Source organism: Jaculus jaculus, chromosome 1, assembly GCF_020740685.1.
Source record: "Jaculus jaculus isolate mJacJac1 chromosome 1, mJacJac1.mat.Y.cur, whole genome shotgun sequence".
In the NCBI taxonomy this organism is placed as follows: Eukaryota; Metazoa; Chordata; class Mammalia; order Rodentia; family Dipodidae; genus Jaculus; species Jaculus jaculus.
The window spans coordinates 147,392,966-147,416,750 of NC_059102.1; the positions used below are offsets into that span (position 1 = coordinate 147,392,966).

The 23,785-nt window shown below is 48.7% G+C and overlaps 1 protein-coding gene across 1 annotated transcript; it reads left to right on the top strand.

The window, feature by feature from the left end:
* The first annotated feature begins 1,478 nt into the window (after nt 1–1,478).
* On the top strand, nt 1,479–22,945 carry Gtf3c5 (general transcription factor IIIC subunit 5). Its single transcript, XM_004654045.2, has 12 exons — nt 1,479–1,855; nt 6,346–6,565; nt 9,147–9,345; nt 14,840–15,035; nt 16,143–16,247; nt 17,324–17,438; nt 17,895–17,975; nt 18,165–18,262; nt 19,361–19,443; nt 20,860–21,002; nt 21,364–21,542; nt 22,045–22,945. The coding sequence occupies exons 1-11, from the start codon at nt 1,703–1,705 to the stop codon at nt 21,513–21,515; spliced, it is 1,545 nt and encodes a 514-aa protein (XP_004654102.1). The 5' UTR covers nt 1,479–1,702; the 3' UTR covers nt 21,516–21,542; nt 22,045–22,945.
* Nucleotides 22,946–23,785: the final 840 nt, after the last annotated feature.

Here is a 23,785-nt window from a genome sequence, read left to right on the forward strand (position 1 = left end):
CGCAGGTCCTTGGGTGGGAGTAGCAGAGTGTGGTATCAGTCTCCTATGACCTTGGAGGTCAGCATTTGCGCAGGTCCTTGGGTGGGGGTAGCAGAGTGTGGTATCAGTCTCCTATGACCTTGGTGGTCTGAGGCAGGCTGCTACGGCTTATGGTGCAGGCTACTAAGGCTTACAGTGCGCGTTATTAAGGCTTATGGTGCAGGCTATTTACAGAAACCAAATAAGTGGTTTACTTTATTACTCATTTCCCATCCTTGAGAGCTATCTCATGCCCTTTTTACCTAGTTTTATATTAGGAGTGGGCTCTGATATAATGAGAAGAGGGATTCTTTACTTGCTTTCAACAGAGAGTAAAGCCTGGAGTTTGAGGTATGCAGGGGCGGGCCCGCTTAAGCTCCCTTTGGAGCGTGATAGTATTTCTGGGCCTTTCAAGACGGCTCAGTGTTTGTTAAAAGCCCTTGCTTGCAAAGCCGGGCTGCCAGGGCTCAATTCCCCAGCAACCACTGAAAGCGCGATACAAAGTGGCACATGCATGTGTTGTCACAACACACCTAAGACGATGGGAGGCGGACTCAGGAAATCTGAAGCTCTGACATTTACTTTTAGTTTGTAACGGCAGGAGACCATGTCACAAGCAAGTACAGCACAGGCAACTCGAAGTTTTTCTGTCTTCCACAGGCACGCCCACACACAACTAAATAAATAACTTGTTAGATATTTTTATTTATTTGAGATGGGGGTGCCAAGGCCTCCTGCCACAGCAAACTCCAGACGCATGCGCCACCGGGTGCACCTGGCTTTACGTGGGTACTGGGCTGACAGGTGTTGTCAGCAAGTGCCTTTAAAACGCTGAACCAACCTGGACGCTTTAATCCCAGCACTCGGGAGGCAGAGGTAGGAGGAGCATCGAGAGTTCGAGGCCAGCCAGAGTTCCAGGTTAGCTTGGGCTAGAGTGACAACCTCCCTCGAAAAACAAAAAACACGTCTGAACTATCTCTCCAGCCCAAATAATTTTCTTAAGGAAAAAGAGTGCTGGAGAGATGGCTTAGCGGTGAAGGTGTTTGTCTGCAAAGCCAAAGAATCCCGGTTCGATTCCCCAGGACCCACGTTACCCAGATGCACAAGGTGGTGCAAGTGTCTGAAGTTCGTTTGCAGTAGCTGGAGGCCCTGGTGTACCCATTCTCTCTCTCACACACACACATAAATAAATTAATTAATTAAAAATAAAGAAAGAAAAAGAAATCACGTTCTTCAGATTCGATCCCAAGCTTCGCAGAAACCGATTGGTGAGCACCGGAAACCACAGCACTTTCCGACAACAGGAGCCGGCCGGAAGTCTGGGGACAAGCCCTCCAACTATTATTGGACAGAATCTCTGGGAGGGTCCGCCCACATTCTGCCTCCGTATTGGCTACTTCCCCCGTCAGGCTGGCTGATGGGAGAGTGAAGCTCTTGCTCCGCCCCTCAGCTCAATCCCCTTCATTTTAAACAAAAATCTCGGATTCTTGTGTCCCGTCAAATCCATGGCGGTTCCGCTCGGACGTTTGAGCCCTGAGGCCTTCGAGTTTTTCTAAACCCAGGGATTTAAGGAGTCGGGGGTAGTGAAGATCCCGGAACGATTCCTTCTCGGAACCACCGAGGCGTGTCCTCAGGGAACTTTTTGAGGAGCGGACCGCGCAGGGCCAAAGCCGGGCGGGGAAAGATGGCGGCGGAGGCGGTGGACGCGGGTTCGAAGGCCGCCATCCCTGTGGAGCTGCGGCGCGATCGGCGGTTGGTGTGCGTGGAGTACCCGGGTGTTGTGCGTAACGTGGCCAAGATGCTGCCAACGCTGGGCGGCGAGGAAGGCGTCTCTAGAGTAAGGATCTGGGACCACGGGTGGAGGGACCGAGTCTCCTGGACTCAGGCCGAAGAGGCGGGACCAACCCGGCGGGGAGTGGTTTCCTTGGCAACCGAGAGTTTGAATGACCCGTGGACAATGCTTAGCATCCCTTATCGTCTGGAGTGGACGGGTTTTGCTTCCCTGGGGGAACGGAACTTAAGTTGTAGGAGGGGCCATGGGGGCTTTTTTCCATTCTATCTTCAAGCATGAACCGCATGCTAGGCCACTGTGCCAAGCGCGCAGGGTGTGGTGTAATGCTTTATCCTTGTTGCAAACCGAGGTTCAGGTGAGAAGAAGAACTTTTGCCTGACCTGTAGTTGGTGTTACAAGTGGTATTAAGTCCGGCGTGGTAGCGCACGCCTTTAATCCCAGGACTCGGGAGGCAGAGGCAGGAGGATCTTTGTGAGTTCGAGGTCAGCCTGAGACTCCATAGTGAATTCCAGGTTAGCCTGAGCTAGAGTGAGACCCTACCTCTTAAAAAAAAAAAAAAGAAAACACGATGACGACAAAAACAACAAAAAGGGATATTGAGCCGGGCGTGGTGGTGCGTGCCTTTAGTTCCACCTAGCACTTAGGAGGCAGAGGAAGGAGTTTGGCTGTGAGTTCGAGGGCAGCCTGGGACGACAGAGTGAGTTTCAGATGAGCCTGGACTAGAGCGAGAACCTACCTTGAAAAAAAAGTGTTATCCTTAGAGTTTTGGAATGATGGCTCAGTGGGTAAGTGTGTAGCGTAAGCATGAGGACCCGAGTTCGGTCTCAGCACCCACTTAAAAAGCTGGGCGTGGCTGCTCATGTTTGTAACCCTAGTCCTGAGGTTGGGGGTGGAGACAAGAGAAAACCTGGGGTCTGCTGGTCAGCGAGTTTGACCCAAAACCAGTAAGTAAGAGACTTTTTTCAAGGAACCAACACAGAAAAGTGGTGTAGAGTAGGTTACTGGCTTTCTAGTGTGGCCTCCACACAGCACTCAGGCCTCACACCTTGGCATACGCTGTACATATGCAACATGCACACGCCACTACGCCCCCCCCCAAAAAAAAATTAGCCATCACTCTATCAGGCATGCTGTAGCTGCCTCACTGACATTTTCATCCTCTTTGTAACATACCAGGGTGGAGACTGTCATATGCATTTACAAGGAAACAAACGGCCAAGTAGCAAGTATGGGGGCTGGAATAAGGCTGTGTGTATTTACCTGTGTCAGATCTTGAAATATGTTTTCCCTTCACGTATAGGGACAGAGTATGGGTGTGTCAGGGCCTCTTGCTCCTGCAAACAAACTCCAAATACATGTGCTAGTTTTTTTTTTTTTGTTGTTGTTTGTTTGTTTTTATTTGAGAGCGACAGACACAGAAAAACAGAGGGAGAGAGAGAGAATGGGCGCGCCAGGGCTTCCAGCCTCTGCAAACGAACTCCAGACGCTTGCGCCCCCTTGTGCGTCTGGCTAACGTGGGACCTGGGGAACCGAGCCTCGAACTGGGGTCCTTAGGCTTCACAGGCAAGCGCTTAACCGCTAAGCCATCTCTCCAGCCCACATGTGATAGTTTTTGTATCTGGCTTTATGTGGGTACTAGGAAATCAAACCCGGGCCTGCATGCATTGCAAGCAGGTACCTTTATCCACTGAGCCATCGCCCCAGCCTGAACTTTTTTTTTTTTCATTTAGAGAGTTTTTTTTTTTTTTTTTTTTCTTCCCTGAATGTCTCAACCTAAGTGGCCTATATCCCTGGCTTCTTCCTTATCCTGTTACTTCCAACCTGAAATTTCATATATAGGCTCTCTTAGCTCCTTGGCCCCAAGGATGTAAACTCCCTGAATGCTGGGATCTCTCTTATTGATTTCCTTAGTCCTAACATGCATGTAAGTGCCTAGTTCTAAAAGAATTTGTCAAATATGTAAATGACTTCTTACACACAGTCTAGTGAACTAGATAACATTTTTATTTCCATTTTCAAGACAAGGGAACAAATAAAAAGGTTATGCTAGGGAGCTGGAGAGATGACTCAGCAGTTAAGGTGCTTGCTTGGAAAGCCTAATGACCCGGGTTTGATTCCCCAGTACCAATGTAAAGCCATATGCAGAGTGGTGCATGCATCTGGAGTTCATTTGCAGTGGCTAGAGGCTCTGGCACACCAATTCTTTCCCTCCCTTCCTCTCTCTCTTTCTGTCACTCACTCCTGCTTGCAAAAAATTAAACTTAAAAGGGGGACCAGAGAGATGGCTCACTGGTTAAAATGCTTGGCCACAAAGCCTAATGACCCAGGCTCAGTTCCTCAGTACCCATATAAAGCCAGATGCATATGTGGCACATATATCTGGAATTTGTTTGTAGTGGCTAGAGGCCCTGGAGTGCCCATTCTCCCTCTCTTTGCTTGCAAAAAGTTTTAAAAAAAAGTTAAAGGTTAGGCTAAACAGTCCCTACAATGGTAAGACAGGGGCTCGAACTCCCACCTGGCTCAAATCTGAGCTGCCTCCTCATCCTTTCTAGGAATGTTGAAAAACTCATCACTTCATTTTTCACATCTTTGTTATGTTTTTAAATTTTATTTTTTAATGAGAAAGAGAAAATTGGCATGTCAGGGCCTCCAGCCACTGCCATTGAACTCCAGACATGTGTGCCACCTTGTGTGCATGGGTGACCTTGTACTTGTGTCACCTTGCATGTGGCTGATGTGGGATCTGGAGAGTCAGACATGGGTCCTTAGGCTTCTCAGGCAATTGCTTTAATGGTTAACCGTCTTTCTTATTTTATACTGACTTACTTAATTGCTTTGATAGAATCCTGATCTCTGTAAACTCAAGGATAATCTGTACCCAACTATAGTGATGCTGGGGAAGAACCTTCTTCATTCTTTCTTTTTAAAAATATATTTATTGAGCCAGGCGAGGTGGTGCACGCCTTTAATCCCAGCACTCGGGAGGCAGAGGCAGGAGGATCACCGTGAGTTCAAGGCCACCCTGAGATTACACAGTGAATTCCAGGTCAGCCTGGACCAGGGTGAGACCCTATCTTGAAAAACACAAACAAAAATTATATATATATATGTTTGCAAGCAGGGAGGTGGAGGATGTGCCAGTGCCTCCTGCCACTGCATACACCACTCTGTACATCTGGCTTTACGTGGGTACTGAGGAATTTGCAAGCAAGTGCCTAAACTACTGAGCCATGTCTCCAATCCCATTCTTTCATTCTACTTGTCTCTTGAGTACCACCTATGTATCATGCCCCACACTGAAGAGACACTTGAGAGATGATAAACACTGAGACACTAGGATTTTAAATAATAAGTTGCCGGGCGTGGTGGCGCATGCCTTTAATCCCAGCACTTGGGAGGCAGAGGTAGGAGGATCACCGTGAGTTCGAGGCCACCCTGAGACTACATAGTGAATTCCAGGTCAGCCTGGGCTAGAGTGAGACCCTACCTCAAAAAACCAAACAAAACAAAACAAATAATAAGTTTACAGGGCTGGAGAGACGGCTTAGCAATTAAGGTGCTTGCCTGCAAAGCCTAAGGACCCAGGTTCACTTCCCCAGTGTCCATGTAAGCCAGAGACACAACGTGATATATATGTCTGAAGTTCATTTGTAGTGGCTGGAGGCCCTGGCATGCCCTTCTCTATATATATCTGCCTCTGTCTCTTTCCCCAAAAATAAATAAATAAAAGATTGAAAATGAGTTTGTGGGCTAGGGAGGTGGTTCACTTGACGTGTGTGGTGGTTTGAGTCAGGTGTCCCCTATAAACTTAGGTATTTTGAATGCTAGTCTCTCCAGCTGATGGCAATTGGAAATTAAAGCCTCCTGGAGGCAGTGTGCTGTTGGGGGTGGGCTTATGGGTGTTATAGCCAGTTTCCCCTTGCCAGTGCTTGGCACACTCCCCTGTTGCTATGGTCCACCTTATGTTGGCCAGGGGTGATGTCCACTCTCTGCTCATGCCATCATTTTCCCCTGCCATCGTGGCGCTTCCCCTCGAGCCTGTAAGCCAAAACAAGCCTCTTTTTCCCCACAAGCTGCTCTTGGTTGGGTGATTTCTACCAGCATTGCGAACCTGACTGCAACAACGTGCGAGCATAAGAACCAGGATTTGGATCCTCAGCACCCATGTAAATGCCAGCAGGGCATGGTGGCAACCTGTAATGCCAGCATCTGTAAGGTGGAAACAGGGAACCCCTGGAGTAAGCTGGCTAGCTGAATTGGCAAGCTCTGGGGCCTGAGTGCCTCAATAAAATAAATTGAGTGCAGGTGAGCCCTAATGTCAGCGTCAGGCCTCTACGTGCACACATTTGTACATATGCACCCACATGTTTACACACACCACACATGCATACATACACAAAAATGAGTTTTGGGGGATTTAAAGCTTGGAATAGAACATAAGTTCACTGTCAGTCAGGCTTTGCAGAGAAGAGCAGCTCTGTGATGGGTACTTAGCTGCTCACTGCTTTCTTCCATCTCTCTCCATCTTCCTGCAGATCTTTGCAGACCCCACGAAGAGGTTGGAGCTCTACTTCCGGCCCAAGGATCCGTACTGCCACCCTGTGTGTGCTAACCGCTTCAGTACCAGCAGCCTGCTGCTCCGCATCAGGAAGAGGACCAGGCGGCAAAGTGCCATGCTGGGGGCTGACGCCCAACCTCAGGTCACGTTTGACTTGGATATCCTTGGAGTCGTCTCTACCATTTACAAATTTCAGGGTAATTGTGACGTTTCTAGTGGTGTTGGGTTATTTCAGGGCCTGCTGTGGAGCACGTGGGAAGTGGGCTAGGATATGCCCGGGCCTCACTGTAGAGGCAGCTTTTCTTCTCTCTAGCCAGCAGTCCCAACATTCTGCCATTCAATCTTATGTGCCCTTTTTTTTTTTTTTTTTTTACTGTATTTTATTTTGGGGGCTGGAGGGATGGCTTAGCAGTTAAGGCACTTGTCTGTGAAGCCTAAAGACCCAGGTTCGATTTGCCAGTACCCATGTTAGCCAGATGCACAAGGTGGTGCATGTGTCTGGAGTTTGTTTGCAGGGGCTAAAGTCCCTGGTGAGCCCATTTTCTGTCTCACTGTCACTCTCCCCTCTGCTTCTTTCTTTCAAATAAAATAAATACATTATTTTAAACTTATTTTATTTTTTGACAGTTTATATATATGATATATAAATGGTTTTTATTTATTTATTTGAGAGGGAAAGAGGCTGATAGAAAGAGAGAGAATGGGAATGCTAGGGCCTCTTGCCACTGTAAACAAACTCCAGATGCATGCAGCTACTGGGATATTGACCTCAGGTCTCTAGGCTTTGTAGGCAAGCTCCTTGACCACTGAGCCATCTCTCTAGCCCTATAACTTTTTTTGGTTTTTTCAAGGTAGGGTCTTGCTCTAGCCCAAGCTGACCTGGAATTAACTACATAGTCTCACAGTGACCTCAAACTCACAGTGATCCTCCTACCTCTGCCTCCCAAATGCTGGTATTAAAAGCATGTGCCACCATGCCCAGCTTCTATAATGTATTTTGATCATATTCACTCCCTTATACTTTCTCTTGTCCCCCTCCTTCTGCTGTTGAACCCCTTTCTTCCCAGTTAGTCCCACTTCTAGTTTAATGTTCTTTTTGGTAACCTGCTGAGTTTAATTAGGGTTGCTTACATGAATATGTGTGAGGGGTTATTTACCAAAACATGGGAACTTCACAGTGACTGCTCCAGCATCATTAACTGTTGATAGCTCCTCAAAGAGGTGTGTGAGCCTCATGAGCTCCTCTAGCATCCATGCAGGAATGTTGGTGGGCCCAATCCTGTCAGGTAATGACAGTAACTGTGAGTTCACGTCACCATGTCATGTCCCACAGCACTCCTCTCCATACTCTGGCTGTTACCTCCTTTCTGCCTCCTCTTCCACAGTGTTCTCTGAGCCTTAGAAGGGGTTATAGATGTCCTGGTTAGGGCTGAGCACACACAAGTCACTTATTCTCAACACTTTGATGAGTTTTTAATCTCCCTGGTAATCACTGCCCTTTGCAGAAAGAAGTGTCTCTGACCAAAGATGAGAGCAGTACTAATGTGTGGGCATAAGTATAAATATTTAGAGGGTAATCTGATAGGCATAACATAACCATTTAGCCAGATAGATAATAGTAATTCCTTCCCTCCTACATCCACTGACCTCTCTAGCCACAGGCTTTTGACTAGGCTTTCAGCACCAAGCATGAATTTCCTCTCGTGGAGTGGGCCTCAAATCCAATCCTAAAGCAGTTACTCCCACAGTAGTCATGCCAAACCTTCACTCAAGATAAACTGGGAATCTAGAGTTCTATGAGAAATCTCCCAATTTTAAGTAAAACCAGTGAGTGGGCCAGGTCAAACTGATAAGCAGACCTTCAATCTGAGATCTCAGTGACTTGGAACCTTCTCCCAAACTTTTCTTGAACTTTGAGGCTCAAGTCATCCTTCCAAATTGTTAGGATTGTGCCACTGTGCTGTGTCCCTCCTCAGTCTTGATTCCTGCTGATCTCGTCCCTCTAAATCTTCCCAGTTATCCACAGTTCCACAGAATTTTATGTTCCTTTGAAGTGGGTATCTTCTGTGGTATCCTCGGTCAGATTTGCTGCTTATGGGGAACGGCAGGGAGGAGGCAGGAAAGTGGGAGCTGGGAGACAGTGTCAAAGGCAGTGTGTTCTTTGGAATTGTGTCTGCTTAAGCCCCGCTGGCTTCTTTTCCTTCTTTATTATTGTTATTCTTCTGGATAGCTTATTAGTAATATTTACTCCGTATATATATAATCTTGTTCTTATTTGCCTTCTCTCCAGTACTACTATCTCCCCCTTGGCCTTGGGGAGCAGGGAATGGGGGAGGGGAGGGAAAGAAGAAATGGCAAAGAAAGCTAATGTTGGACTGGGCATTGGTGTCAGTCATCCTGGTGGAATGGGGTGTTAACCAACAAGGGCTGTCCTTTCTGGAACAAAACGGTTCCTAAAATATGATAGATTACATTTTTCTCTAACTGAGCCAGCTCCCTGCTGCACAGTGTGGCCCTGGACCACCAGCACCTGGTCCCGGAGCACAGTGGAAACACTGCATCCCAGCCATGTGTAGCAGGGACCCATTGGTGTGTGCGTATGCTCTGCTTTGAAAAGCACACCTGCACTCCATCCTGCTGTCCTTTAGCTTTCCCCAAGTCACTCTTACTGAACCGATTTGTGCCAGCGTCAGATTTGAGTGTCATTACTGAGCCTCCAGATCCCATATGAGAATGTCCCTGCTCATGGTGTCCACCCTCTGCCACCTCTCTTTCCAGGAATGTCTGACTTCCAGTACTTGGCAGTGCACACAGAAGAGGGTGGCAGGCACGTGTCGATGTATGACAAAGTGCTCATGCTCAAGCCTGAGAAGGAGGACTTCTTCCACCAGGAGCTGCCACTCTACATCCCCCCGCCCATCTTTTCCCGGCTGGACACCCCGGTGGACTACTACTATCGCCCCGAGGCGCAGCACCGGTAAGCACCCACCCGAGTCCCCGAGGCAGCATCGCAGTGGCAGTGACCTTGCAGCCAAAAGGCCTAGATTCAAGGCTATACTGTGCCACCCTGTCACCCTCAGGTTACTGTCTGTAAGATGTGGTAATTGTAGTTGTACTCTGCTGAGCTGTCAGGGTTCAATTTAAAACACACCTGTCTGTCCTTTGCACCAAATAAGCCCTTTGGAAGCAGTAGCCTGTTGCTCACCAGACTGGCTTCATTCTCAGAAACCCTTGAAGCCCAGAGAACTTGGCTAGGAGACATGAGGGTTCCTTCTGAGAAATGGTCTTTTTGATTTCTTCCCCTGGTCATTGCTGACCAGCCATGATGTATCATGCCAGCAATGGTATTACTACCTAAAAAATAACACTCATGAACATTACACTCTGACCCCAGCCCTTGTGTTCCTCATGACCTCACTGCTCCTGTCCCTGGTAGAAGGTCCATGCTGTCTCTAATCCATTCTTTCTTTGGGCATCTTCCTGTAGAACCTCAGCCATTTCTCTATTATTTGCCACTTCCCAATCTGCCCACATTGACTGGAGTTTGCTTCTGAGGTCATCTGTCCCCCATCCATCTTCTGGTCTCATCCCCTTAAGCTGGCATTCCTCTTCCTGGACCTTTGATCTCTGTGCACCAGGCTGTGTTCTGTGCCCTGTCCCTACTGGAAGACAAATGCTTGAGGATGGAGTCTCAGAATCATGGCTTTTCCTGCACTGAGGGTTGTGAAAAGCCCGAACAGGAACACATGTAGCTCATGTGATATGAGTGTTGTGATGTAGACAATCTGGACAGAATTAGCACCTCTGAGGATGGTTGAAAAGGCAAATGTCGGTTTTCACCTGAAGCCACTCACACAGTCATATGAAGAAAAAGGATTTCCTTTGTAGAAAAGCCAAGATTGAATAGTATGGAATAAAATGATTTTGCACATACCCAGTTTGAGACTAAAAATAGTCACCAGCTGTGGGGATGTGCCAGGCTTGCATTTTGTCTCAGCCCTCTAGTGATTTGCTGAGTTCTGTTACCCCCATTTTACAAACAGAGATGAGATCACATGGAAATGAGACAGGATCTGATTCTAGTCCAGGCTGTCCTAGAACTCAGTATGTAGTTCGCCTCAAACATATGTAGTCTTCTGCCTCAGTCTCCCCAGTACTGACATTATAGGTGTGAGCCACCACACTTAGCACTTTTTAAAAATTATGTACATAGGGCTGCAGAGATGGCTTAGCAGTTAAGGTGCTTACCTACAAAGCCAAACAACCCAGGTTCCATTCCCCAAGAACCCACATAAGCCAGTTGTGCAAGGTAGTGCATGTATCTGGAGCTCTTTTGCAGTGGCTGGAGGCCTTGGCACACCTATATTCTCTCTCTCTTTCTCTGCCTGTCAAATAAATAAAATAAATAATAAAACTATACACACAAAGACAGGATTTCTCACTTTATAGTGTGCTTCCCAAAGGCAGCGATTTGTCTGGCTTTGCTCCCTGCCGTGACCTCGTGGCCTGGCCTGAGAGAACCATGGCCGTATTTGTGGGTCTAGTGAAAGAAGCTCTGGGAGGTAAGATAGCACCAACAGATAACAAAGCATCTCGGAAGATAGCCCGTAGTTGGTAATGCTTCTAGAGCCGAATTGGAGCAGCCTCAGAATATTGGGCTCTGAATGCGACCTGGCACACTCTGGGTACCTTGCCCTGTGAAAAGGGCAGGTGCTAAAACATTCTGTGGCATAAAAATAAATGGTAGTGTGAGAGCAGAAACCTGGAAATGTCTGGAAGATGTGCCCAGAATGGTTATCTCTGGAGGGGCGGGAGGGCAGAAACTTTCCAAGGAGCTGACAGCAGATGCTGACACCTGATTGATAGAGCTAGACAGGCAAAGATTCCAGGAGAACATTCCAGACCAAGTTTCTAGCGTGGGAGGTGGCAGCTCCACGGCCAGGGGCCATTAGGAGTAAGGCCTCTAGACTGTGACAGCAGGTTTAGGTCTCACCCTAAGAGGCACAGTGATCTCTGCTTTGAAAAGTACTGTGAAGTGCAGAGGCTAAGGCAGGACAATCATTTGGTCCTAAGAATTTGGGGCTAGTCTGGGCAACATAAACTGTCTCAAAAATAGTATATGGGCTGGGGAGATGGCACAAAAGTTAAAGGAGCTGGCTTGCAAAGCCTCTCTGCCTGGGTTCAATCCCCCAGCACCCACATAAAGCCTGTCAGGTATTTATGTGCAGTGGCAAGAGCCCCTTGTGCACCTGGACACAGGGCTTAACATTCTGCCAACACACACATGCACATGCGCATACACAAATAAATAAAAATCAAAAAAATAATTTCTGTGCCTAGTGGCATACTCCTATAATTCTAGTACCCAGGTGGTTGAGGCAGAAGGATCCGAAAGTCAAGGCCTGGGCTACAGAGTAAGATCCTGCCTCCAGAAGAGGGGGGAAAAAAGACATATACATCACATAGAGGGGGGTGGGGAGAGGGAGGAAAGAAAAAAAAGACACTTCAGGAATCAGACAGTGCCCCAGGCATTGCTTTAAAGTTACATATTTCTGAAAGTGCCACCCCAGCAACTTATTTACAGGAATTTAATTGTATTTTGTATTGTAGTAATTTAATTGTATTGTATTGTAGTCAGAAGCAAAATGCCACAGAAGAAAGTAGAGCACCCTCTGGGCTGTGCTGGGGTAGGTAGGTCAGGAGGAGGGCCAGCTGCCCTTGGGCTCACAGATGTGACCCTTTTCCTTCTCATATGATTAATTGGGTTCCCAGCACATGGAAAGAACCTGCCTTTCTTCCCAGGGCACTATTGATTTTTGTGCTTGGCCAGCCTTCCTTCATTTGTGGAGGTTGAGCTTCCCACAGGCTGAGGTTGCTCAGGGGAGGCTGGCAGGATGTCAAGCACTGTCTGCTCCTCAGGGTAGTCCCCAGGTTGGGCCTGCTAATTTTGTGATTTGCTACCCAATGACCCCAACCAACAATTCTCTACAAACTTAGAATCACTGTGATAGACAGACTCCAGCCAGAGTCTGGCGATGGGCAGCAGAGACAGCCATGGGACCCTTTCCCTGCAGTGACAAGCATAGGCAGCTACTCCGCTCTTCTGCTCCTCTTGTCTGGCTTTCCTTCTTGGGTGTCAGGGTGCTCAGGGAGGGTCTTTGAAAGCAGGCTAACGTACTTGCTAGGAGTGGTTCCTCACTGAGGCACACACTTAACTGTTTCATGTATGAAGCTACCTGCCACTCTTCCTAAGTGTGCACATAGTCTGTACTTGTGTAAAAAAACAGGGTACAGGGCTGGAGAAGTGGTTTAGCTGTTAAGGTGCTTGCCTGCAAAGCCTAAGGACCCAGGTTTAATTTCCCAGTGCCCACGTAAGCCAGATGCACAAGGTGGCACATGCATCTGGAGTTTGTCTGCAGTAGCTGGAGGTTCTAGCATGCCCATTCTTCTCTCTCTATCTGCATCTTCCTCTTTCTCTCTCAATTAAATAAAGTATTTTTTAAAACAGGGTAAAGCCAAGCATGATGGCACATACCTTTAATCCCATGAATTGAGGCCAGCCTGGGGCTACAGAATGAGTGATCTTGGGCTAGAGTAAGGCCCTACCTGAAAAAGAAAGGAAGAAAATAAGGAAAAACAAGGTAAAGTCAGAATTAGGCAAGTTGGCATAGGCCTGTTGGCCCAGGAGAGGCTAGTTACCTATGGAAGACTGCTTGAGTCCAGGAGTTCAAGACCAGCCTAGCTACATAGTAGACTTTTTAAAAATAGGTTAAAATAGCCAGGCATGGTGGTGCATGCCTTTCATCCAGCACTCGGGAGGCAGAGGTAGGAGGATTGCCATGAGTTTGAGGCCACCCTGAAACTACACAGTGAATTCCAGATCAGCCTGGGCTAGAATGATACCTACCTTGAACCTCCCCCTCCAAAAAAAGAAGATAAAAAGGAAAAACTAGGCAAAAAAAGGGGGCCAGGCTGGGGAAATGTCTCAGCAGTTAAAGATGCATGCTTGCAAATCCTGCTGGACTGAGTTCTATTCTTCCATATATGTGGTGCATTCACCTGGAGTTCATTTAGAGTAGCAAGAGGCCCTGGTGCACCCATTCTCTTTCTCTCTCCTTGCATATGAATAAATAAAAAATATTTTTTTAGGGCGGGAGGGATAGCTTAGTGGTTAAAGCATTTGCCAGCAAAGCTCAAGGACCCAGGTTTGATACCCCAGTACCCACATAAGCCAGATGCACAAGGTGGCACATGCATCTGGAGTTCGATTGCAGTGGCTAGAGGCCCTGGTGTACCTATTCTTTCTTTCTCTCTCTCTTTTCTTCCTTTCTCTTTCTCTCAAATAAATAAAATATTTTAAAATATATTTTTTAGCTGGGCTTGGTGGCACATGCCTTTAATCCAAGCACTTGAGAGGACGAGGTAGGATCACTACAAGTTCAAGGACACCCTGAGATGACATAGTGAATTCCAAGTCAACCTGGGCTGGAGTGAAACCCTACCTCAAAAAACAAAAACAAAAAACAAGTTGAATAGGTAAAAGGGAAACAAATGAAAAGGAGTGGCTACCTGGATGCAATTGTATGATGTCCAGGGTGTATATAAAATGCACTTCAACGGTGTGGGCTGGGGAAGCAGAGCCCATGTGTAACAAGCTGCTGAAGGTGAGGCTGGCACATGGGGCTTCTTGGTGCTAGTCTCCCTGCATCTTTTCAACATTTTCATTGCAGGATTTTTTTGGGGGGTGGTTTTCGAGGTAGGGTCTCACTGTAGCCTGGAATGCTGACCTGGAATTCACTATGGAGTCTCGGTGGCCTCAAACTCAATGGCGATCCTCCTATCTCTGCCTCCCGAGTGCTGGGATTAAAGGCATGTGCCACCACGCCCAGCCTATCAGGGCAGTTTTTAACTGCACATGCTGTTTTTAGCTGTTTACAAATTCCAATGGAACCTCAATTATTTCCTCAGAAACTCCTTCCTTGTAGGATCATTTTGAGAATTAAACAAGTGAGTCATGTGAAGTCAATATCAGTGAATGTAGCTGTCATCATTATCCACAGTAACAGCTAACAGGTTTCTGTGTGTAGCTATGCCTTTGCTGATGTCATTATTTCCAGCGAGTGAGCCTAGTTTAAACTCCCAACTTTCATTGGCTGGATGAGGCTACCAGTGCAACGTACAGTTACATTCAGGAGGCTGGCCTTGTGACTGGTGCCTTTTCCCACTCACCAGCGTCTGGGACTTTGGGCCTTGCCTCCTTCAGGACCACAGAGCTTTTCTGAATCACCACATGCAGTTATAACCCTCTTTTCTTTTCCTGTGGTCAGCCTGAGAGCACATGCGCTTTGAGCAGACAGCTCTGAGATCCTGTCACACAGAAGTTTGTGCTGCTGCCGTGTCAGACCTACTGGACTCCCTGCCTGCCTGAGCAGGCCTGTATGTCTTCCCTCACCACCTCTCTCTATCCCCAGGGAAGGCTATCACAATCCTCCCATCTCAAGTGAGAACCTGATTGGGCTGAGTCGGGCCCGGCGCCCCCACAATGCCATCTTTGTCAACTTTGAGGACCCTGAGGTGCCTGTGCAGCCTTTGGAGGCCGCAGTGCAGACATGGAAGAAGGCCTGCACCAACCCCATAGATCAGGAAGTGGAAGAGGAGCTGAGGAAGGTGAGTGGCAGGTCCTGTCTAGCCCTCCAGGCCACCTTTCCATAGATGCTGTGTGCTTCTGTCCTGTAACACCATTGGGTGGCTGTAATTGCTTTCCTAAATCTGGCTCATTAGGACAGGGAAATTTCTCACCTCTACATGTCACATCTGAAAGCCATGTCAGCAGATGAGCCTGATGGTACAGGCTTGTAATCCTGGCCACTTGGGAGACAGAGACAGAAATACTCCAAGTTGCAGGCCAGCCTAGGCAACTTGGTAAGACCTCGTCTCAAGAAGTGAAAAGAGGACTGGGGATATAGCACATTGGTAAACCATTGTCTAGAATGTTTGTGTCCCTTTATTCAATCCCTAGTACTACAAAAATGCTTTGTAGAATTCTTGAAAGGTCTATTTAGGGTAGCAAAGAAGTGTGTGAATTGTTGGGGTATAGCTCACGTATGGAGTTGGGATCTAGCAGGCCTTTGTATATTTGTAACAAACCCATGGCCTGTGGACATATGTAAGATCTGGTGCCTTACCCTGGGTAGAGCTGGAGTCTTGTGGTAGGGTACTGTGTCTCCTCTCTGGATGCATTTGGTAAGAGACAGTGGTTGGGCTCTTGTTGGACCCACAGGCCTAAATGCCAAGTTCTCAGTGAGGCACACCCAGTGGGCTAAAGCTGGCTTCCCTTGTTGAAGCGGATGGCATCCTTCATAGAATTACTGAATCCCCAGTAGTCACCAGGAGATTGCACTCTCTGTGGCCACTTGTGCTGTGACACAGGATTCTAGCACGTGTCCTCTCAGCCCTTTTGTACTGCACTGTGAGCTGAGTGAGAACAGGGACCGTGAGCTTCTTGTTCATGTTAGGACCTCCACACAATTGCACTGGGCTCATGAGAGATGGAGAATCCATGCTTGTGAGGAAGCAGAGAAAGGGAGGAAGGAGTGATGGATGACTTGGTGGGTACAGTTGGGTTCCAGAGGCCCAGCCCAGCTTGTTAAGCCCCTTTCCCCCATGGACTCCTCTAGAAGAGCCTGCTAGGGCCCAGATGTGCTAGAGAGGTGGGTGCAGGAGAGCCAGAAGCTGTTGGTGCTTATCTCAGCCTTTGCCCTTGGCCTTCCCCAGCTCTTTGACCTCCGTCCTATCTGGTCACGAAATGCTGTCAAGTCTAACATCAGTATCCACCCTGACAAGCTCAAGATCTTGCTTCCTTATATGGCCTATTACATGGTAAGTGGCAGGTAGCCTCTCCCACCTTGGTTCTACCAGTGCAGTCCATGATCCCTGATGTGACATCTTAGAGCCATAGCAAGAACAGACAGACCTGTCTCCTATCCTGGTACTCTGAAGCAGCCTTTTGAAAGGTTTCTAGCTTGCTGAGTCTATGGTGCATTCTACAACCTTCTAACAATGTTTCTAACCCTATTTGTATAACATTAAGATTGAGTAATTATCCAAGTTGTGGTAAGGGAGTAGGTGTTATCAAATAACCGTGTAGTGAGAATCTTCTAAGGACCAGGCACTAGGTAAGACTGCACATCTCATCCACTAGTCCTCCCTAGAGATGGCAGTAAATAGTGTCTTCTTGTCTCTAAGGAAAAGCCCAGACTAGGGTGGTGAAATGACATACCACATAAAGACTTACAGCCAGCAAATGGCAGAGCTGCCAGAGGTTCCAGACAACCCCTCCTCCAACTCCTCACCAGAGTGGGGCCCTCTAAGTGAGGGCCCCTTTGACTTGGTCCAGGAGAGGGTGGACATAGGGTGGTGGTACAGAGGTTTTTGAAGGTGCAGAAGGAAAAGGCCCTACCTGCCAAAGTCTCTAGGCAGAGCATTAGGGGAGATAGCATAAATTGTGACGATGGCAGTTGATGCAGGTGGTAGGGAGCACAACAGGGCTTTGTCCCTTTTGTCCTATTGTACCTAGTCTCTGGAAAGTCACAAAACATTGGCTTCTCAGTCCTTCAGCAGTGCTCTGCAGGGACAGAAGACATCCGTGTACCAGGACAGTTGTCACATTGCATCAGTAGCTGGTAGAGGCTCGTGATGTCTCTTCCCCCTCACAGAACCTCAGAAAAGGTGCTGTTGCCATCTTTCTGATGGATAGATCAAGGCTTGGAAAGGCCAGGTAACCTGTCCAAGTGGGCAGAACCTCTTAGTGACAACTGGGTGGGAGTCTAAAGCCATGTCCCCAGCTCTCCTGGCAGGGGTGGGGCTCTGGCCTCATTGTAGTAGTCATCCCCCACCAGGGACAAAAAGTCCTGGGCCTTGGCCCCACCTCATGCTTGAATCTTTTCTATCTCCAGATAACAGGCCCATGGAGAAGCCTGTGGATTCGATTTGGCTATGATCCCCGGAAACACACAGAAGCCAAAATTTATCAAGTCCTTGACTTCAGAATCCGTTGTGGAATGAAATATGGTAGAAATGAATGCTTTGCTTTCCATCCTTCTCTTCTGTATCTTCCCATTTCTAGTACTCTTCTGTAGCAGTCTATTCCTAGGGAGAGGCTACAGATACTTCCTACCCTCTATCCCAAGATGAGAGTTGATGGGACACAACACCTTGGAAGTGGAAGTGCCAGCTGGCTCTGCTGCTGGCCCTCCAGTTTCCGAGCAGTCCGTCAGTGTCCTGTAGCATGTTCCTACTAAGTACCTAAGCTCAGGATGGCTGGAAGACCTCCCGAGAGCATAGTGCCCAGCCATTATGGGAAGTGCAGATGTGCCACTCCTTCCAGTGGGTGGCAGATGGCAACTGGGTTGCCTTTCTAGAGAGCTGGTGACCTTGTGAATCAGGTCCTGCCTTAAGGTAAAGCCTAGCTGTTGGCTAGATGGTCCTGGCACCCACTTGCCTGTGACTCTCTGCCCTTGCCTATAGGTTACGGCTCCAGGGATATGCCTGTCAAAGCGAAGCGCAGCACCTACAACTACAGCCTTCCCATCACCGTCAAGAAGACGTGTAAGTGGCCAGGTCCCCTCTGCATCAGGACACCTCCAAGGGAGGGGGTCATCTGGACAGCAAGGTGGACCTGTTAATCCAGGGCTCTGTTGGCCATTTCTCCATGGGGCTAAGGGGTGTGGTTACAGGTGGGCAGACAGGGTGGTCCCTACCCACTGTATGCCAAAGTGCTGCTTTGCCCCCATGCAGCCAACCAGCTTGTCACCATGAGTGATCTGAAGCAGGGCCTGGGCCCATCAGGGACAGCTGGCCCACGGAAATTGATCTCCAATAAGTACAAGCTCAAGGTGGGTGCCATTGAGCTCTAGGGGAAAAGCCATGGGTGGGAGTGAGGTGCCTCCTTTGTGGGGATGGGCACTTGTAGGTGACACTGGGAAGGGGCCTTAATGTAGGTGTGTCCACCTTCAGGACCCTCCAGGAAAAGAGAGTCTTTAGGTGCCCTCTATCCAGAGGCTATGGGGACATAGGTTCATCAGTACAGAAGTGGTGACAAGTTCTGGAAAGGAAAGTCTTATACCGGCAGCTGTGTAAGCCTGGGCCCCACTGAGTCCTGGAGTGCTTTGTCACAAGCACATGTATGTGACAGTTTGGGCCAATCCACATGATCTGAGGCACTGCTATGAGCTGGCCCAGGACCCTCACGGGCTCACATTTTCATCAGTTACCATTATGTAACAGTAGAAGGCACACTACAAAACTGTCCCACGCTCAGACTCCTGTGATGGCCACGCTATGCTGGGAGAGGCCTCGCAGATGTGCCTCCCACCCTAGAACCCCTGTCTAAGGTAGTGTAAGTATAGTTGAGACAGGTGATGTGAGGGATATAGCTGTCCTCTGTGCTTCCCCACATTTCCAGAGTTTGGCTGTCTTTACAATGAGGAGTGACCATATCAGCCTAAGCAATTGTCCTTTTCCTAAGAGCTTTTTCAGTCAGCTGTCTCTTACTCTTAGAGCTGTACTCCAAGTGGGGAGGAGAGAAAATGATGCTCATTAAACCCTGCCTTCTCCCCTAAAAGTGGGCAAAGGAGCATGCAGGGGAATATAGAGTGACTTGACTGGTAGCTGTTGCTGAGGCAGGCTCAGGGAAGCAGAGATAAGCACAGGCAGGTGCCAGGCCCCCCTGTAATCTAAGGGGCTTCCCAGTGGCACCCCTGGAGGGCCTGCTGCCTCATCTGTCCTCCCAGAACCTCCTGAGGTGTGACAGCTTGCTTTTTCCACATCTGCTCTCCAGCCTCTGCCTGCCTGCCCATCCTGGTCTTTGTAGCTAACCAGCTCCTCGGAGAGACTCCCCCCCACACACAAGAGCTACAGTATTGATGTCCACAATGCTACTAGTCCCTAGGGCACCATCTAACTGTCCCATTCTGTTCCCCACCCTTCCCCAGGACTCTGTTTACATCTTCCGGGAGGGGTCCCTGCCACCCTACCGACAGATGTTCTATCAGCTGTGTGATTTGAACGTGGAAGAGTACGTACTCGAGGGCTCCGGAGCCACTGAGTGGCCGGGATGTTCTAGACAGTGGTGGGAAATGGCTCAGGACCGGTATTTTCTGCAGCTCTTGCCCTTCTTGTCAAACTGTACTCTCAGCAACAATACTTGGCCCCTGGGAGTTGGTTGTAGCCCAGAGATCCTGCTACATGTGTGCCCTGTAGAATGCAGTCTTGTTGGCTATAGAAATTGCTTTTGCTCTTGTGTCTTTGTGCCTCTCTACCATTGTCTACCTAAGAGTATGCTTTGGTTCCTAATCCTGGGATGATTGAATCCTGGATGTCTTCGGCCCACTTGTTCTTAACCAGGTCCGGGTCATCGTCCCTTCCCCATTCCCCCACCCCCCACCAAGGTAGGGTCTCATATTAGCCCAGGACAAGCTGGAATAATTCACTGTAGCCTCAACTACAGGTGTTTTTTTTTTTTTTTCAAGGCAGGGTCTCACTCTAGCCCAGGCTGACCTGGAATTCACTGTGTAGTCTCAGGGTGGCCTCAAACTCATGGCGATCCTCCTACCTCTGCTTCCCAAGTGCTGTGATTAAAGGCGTGCACCACCATGCCCGGCTTCCAACCCTGCTTTTAAAAAACCTGTAGCTAGCTGAGACTAGTGAATTCCAGGTCAGCCTGGGCCAGAGTGAAACTCTACCTTGAAAAATAAAAACAGCAACAACAACAAAAAAGCAGGTTCGGGGGCTGGAGAGAAAATGGCTTAGTGGTTAAGTTTTCTGAAAGCCTAAGGACCCAGGTTCAGTTCCCCAGCACCCATGTAAGCTAGATGTACAAGGTGGCATATATGTCTGGAGTTTGCAGTGGCTAGAGACCCTGGTGTGCCCATTCTCCCCCCCCCCCAATAAATAACTAACATAAAATATTTTTAAAAAGCAGGGATGGGGCACCAGCATGTGAGATCTGGGGAAAGTCCAATTCCTACCAGAAAAATCTACATGGGCACACACCTAGCTTTATGCACAGGTTGGAGTTGAGGAAGGTCCAGAGACCACATAGGTTAAGAAACCAGCTGGGACCATCCTGCGTGCTGTTCATTATCTGTCGTTCTGAGACTTTCATCAGAGGCACTGTGCTTCTCCCTCTGAAACCTCTGTCAGAACAGCTCACCAACACCTGTGAGCAGACCCACTCTGGGCCCTGTGATGCTTCCCATGGAACTTTATTCTATGGAATACCATCTACAGAGGCCCACCTTGGGACCCTGTATACTGCAAGCCTCCCATCTACAGGCACTTGGGCTGGAACTCTGTCCTGTCCTGTGCCTACCCAGCCTGGGACTCTTATTGAGCTTCCCCATGTGGAGCCCTGCCTGAGACTCCATCCTATGAACCCCCACCCACAGAGTCCTGCCCTGGGACTTACTCATTCAGCCTTCTCTGCCTGCAGGTTGCAGAATATCATCCACCGTAATGATGGGACAGAAACTCTTTGCACGGAGCGTGATGGGTGGTGCCTCCCCAAGACCACAGACCACCTGAGGGACACCATGTCTCTCATGATCCTGCACACCATCCGCTCCAAGAGGCCTGGTGAGAGCCACGTGTGGTGAAGGGAGGCCTGGGTCTCATTCCTGGGAAATAGCACCCACTTTTAACATTGTCTTGCTGGGAGGGAAGCCTGGGAGCCAGAGTCTAGCTTAGGAGCCCGTATCCTGCTGCTGAGGCTGCCAGAAGTAGGTATTCTGACACTGGGGTCCAGGGCAGGGAGGTCATGGGGTTCTGTGGCCCATTGCCCTGCATTGCATATCCCAACTCCTTCCCCTGACCAGAGCCATACTTTTCACAGTAGCTTCTCTCATATTTGAGCCCAAGTACCTGCCATTGTAAATAGGCTGGGGCCACCAGGAAGCCTGCACTAGGCTACAGGCAGCCTTGTTTCCTTCTGGTGCAGCGCTCTTCTCCAGCCCGGAGAAGGCTGATGGGGCAAAAGGGCAGATGATGTTCGAATCTGGGGAGGAGGAGGAGGAAGAAGAAGAAGAGGAGTTCAAGCCTTCAGATGGGAGTGAAAATGAGATGGAAACAGAGATTCTGGATTACGTGTGACAAAGCTCTGGTTCCTTGGCTGACCAGGTAAGACAGGTGCCTGTCCTAATGAAGGAACCAAAACAAGCTTGCACTAGTGAGGATGGCCCTAATGCTCTCAGCAAAGCTGGTGTTCATAAGCAAGCCTTGGCTTTGACTTTCGACCTGCTGCTTGGTGCTGCCCTCTGCGCTGGGTGGTTGAGGATGCCCCTGACTCCGCCTGTGGCCCAGGGTCCCAATGACTAGCCAAGACCAGCACAGTCAGAGGTAGATATGGTGCAGTGGGAGTGCGGCCCGTCCTGGCCAGGGTCTCATGAATCTACTGACAGAGATGGCGTGAGGACTGTGGTCCATGGTTATGGTTGGCCAAAGACTGCTCTTGGTTTTGGACCCAGACATCTGGGATAGCTTTGGTAAAACCCAGGCCCAGAGGACATTGAAATGAACTTTTCTAAGGAGGCTGGATATCTCAGCATGAGGGTTAGAGTCACAGAACTTTCTGCTTGCCTTTGAGTGCTCCAGTACCTCATTTGTTTCTTCACTCATTCAGGGACATACGGGGCACTTGGACAGGCCTGTGCCACCATTCCATTGGGTGAGATGAGGATGTTGGAGTGACCCCAGGCAAGGCTCATCCTGACTTCAAATGACCCACTCTTCAGCAGTTCCCTGGAAACAGTCTCTATTGTCTTACAGTTTCCCGGTGTGCAGCCGGAGGCAGTCTTGTCTCTGCCAAGCCCACCTCCCTGGAGGGTACTCAATGCATGCCCTCCCATGACCACAGGGCAGGAGCACTATTTCCAAGCTGGCAATGGGTCATTAGTCTGCATCTGTAGGCTCAAGTTCCTTCAGCAGTTTGGCATGTAGTCAAGTCAACTAACTCCAAAGCCAAACACCTCCAGCCAGCCCCATCCTGCTGACAAGATTGGAAACTCAGTGTTTCATTTGGCCCACAATGGCCATTCTTGGGAACCAGCCTTGCATGGGGGAGGCAAGACAGAACTTCACTGTCCCCTGATGACCTTGCTTCCTGCTGCTATGGAGAAAGCTCAGCCTAGAGGTAGAGGTGAGAAGTAGTTCTTCGTAAAGACCAGCCAGCCTGGCCTGCTCTCCCCTCCCTGTGGGACTTCTCTTGAAGCAGACAGTCCCTTTCAGGAAGTCTCATTTCTGAGCTGCTGCCTAGCTTGGTCCTCTGGAGGGTGTCTGGGTTCTGTAACCATCTTCCCACACAGAATGCCTTGATCCTGTGCAAATCTGAGAAAGGCTCCAAAGCCTGGACCCTAAAACCCTGTCTGTAGCTAGGACTTACTCCAGAGGGAGTCCTGGGCACTGTCAGGCCCTCCTTAGCCCTGTCAGACTAGAAGGGCGCCCCACGAGCTACTCAAGTTCAAAAGTACAATAATTCCTTTCCTAGAAACCCTCCTTTAAATAAAAGTTTGGGTGTTTTTTTTTTTTTGGTTGTTTTATTATTTGTATGTGTGTATAGTTTGTGTGCTTATGAGCTTATGAGTGTGTGTCCCGGTGCGCATGCAGAGGTCAGAGGACAACCTCAGGGTGCTGGTATAAGACAGGTTCTCTCTATTTATTTTATTTTTCTCTCTCTCTCTCTCTTAGGGATCTCTTGTTTTTCTGTTTTTGTTTTTTTTTGGGGGGGGGCTGTTTTTGGTTTTTTTTTATTTTATTTTTGGTTTTTCAAGGTAGGGTCTCACTGTTAGCCCAGGCTGACCTGGCATTCACTATGTAGTCTCAGGTGGCCTTAAACTCATGGTGATCCTCCTACCTCTGCCTGCTGAGTGCTGGGATTAAAGGCGTGCGCCACCATGCCTGGCCAGGGGTCCCTCTTTGACCACTGTGGAGGTCAGACTACCTGGCCTGTGAGCTTCGGGATTCTTCTGACTCCACCTCCCGCTGCCTTAGATATGTTGGGGTTACAGACCTTTGCATCACTGAAGACAGCTAATGGAAGGTTGATTATCAGAAACAGCAGATGTGGACAGAGGTACTGTTGTTTCATGCATCCTATTTGTCACCTGCTTCAACTGTTACTAAATTTTTGTTCTTGTTGCATTTTTCTCTCATGGTTTTGTTCTGTTTTCTATTTTTGTTTTGTTGGACCTGTTTCAAGGAAACCACATACTCCCTTTTCTCTAACCATAGAACTTTTTCTTTGTTTGATATATACCACTGTTACAAAACTTGTGCTGATCAGGGTTTCCCAGACAGGCAGAACTGCAAGGATGGGTGCAGACAGGGACTTACTTGAAGCACCTGGCTCACAGTTGAAGCAGTGC

Bases quoted from the DNA above. Each gene is read 5' to 3' on its own strand.
- Gtf3c5 (XM_004654045.2), top strand. From the start codon at position 1,703: ATGGCGGCGGAGGCGGTGGACGCGGGTTCGAAGGCCGCCATCCCTGTG. The intron at 9,346-14,839 runs GTAAGCACCCAC...CTCTATCCCCAG, and splicing joins CGCCCCGAGGCGCAGCACCG to GGAAGGCTATCACAATCCTC. The intron at 17,439-17,894 runs GTAGAAATGAAT...CCTTGCCTATAG, and splicing joins CCGTTGTGGAATGAAATATG to GTTACGGCTCCAGGGATATG.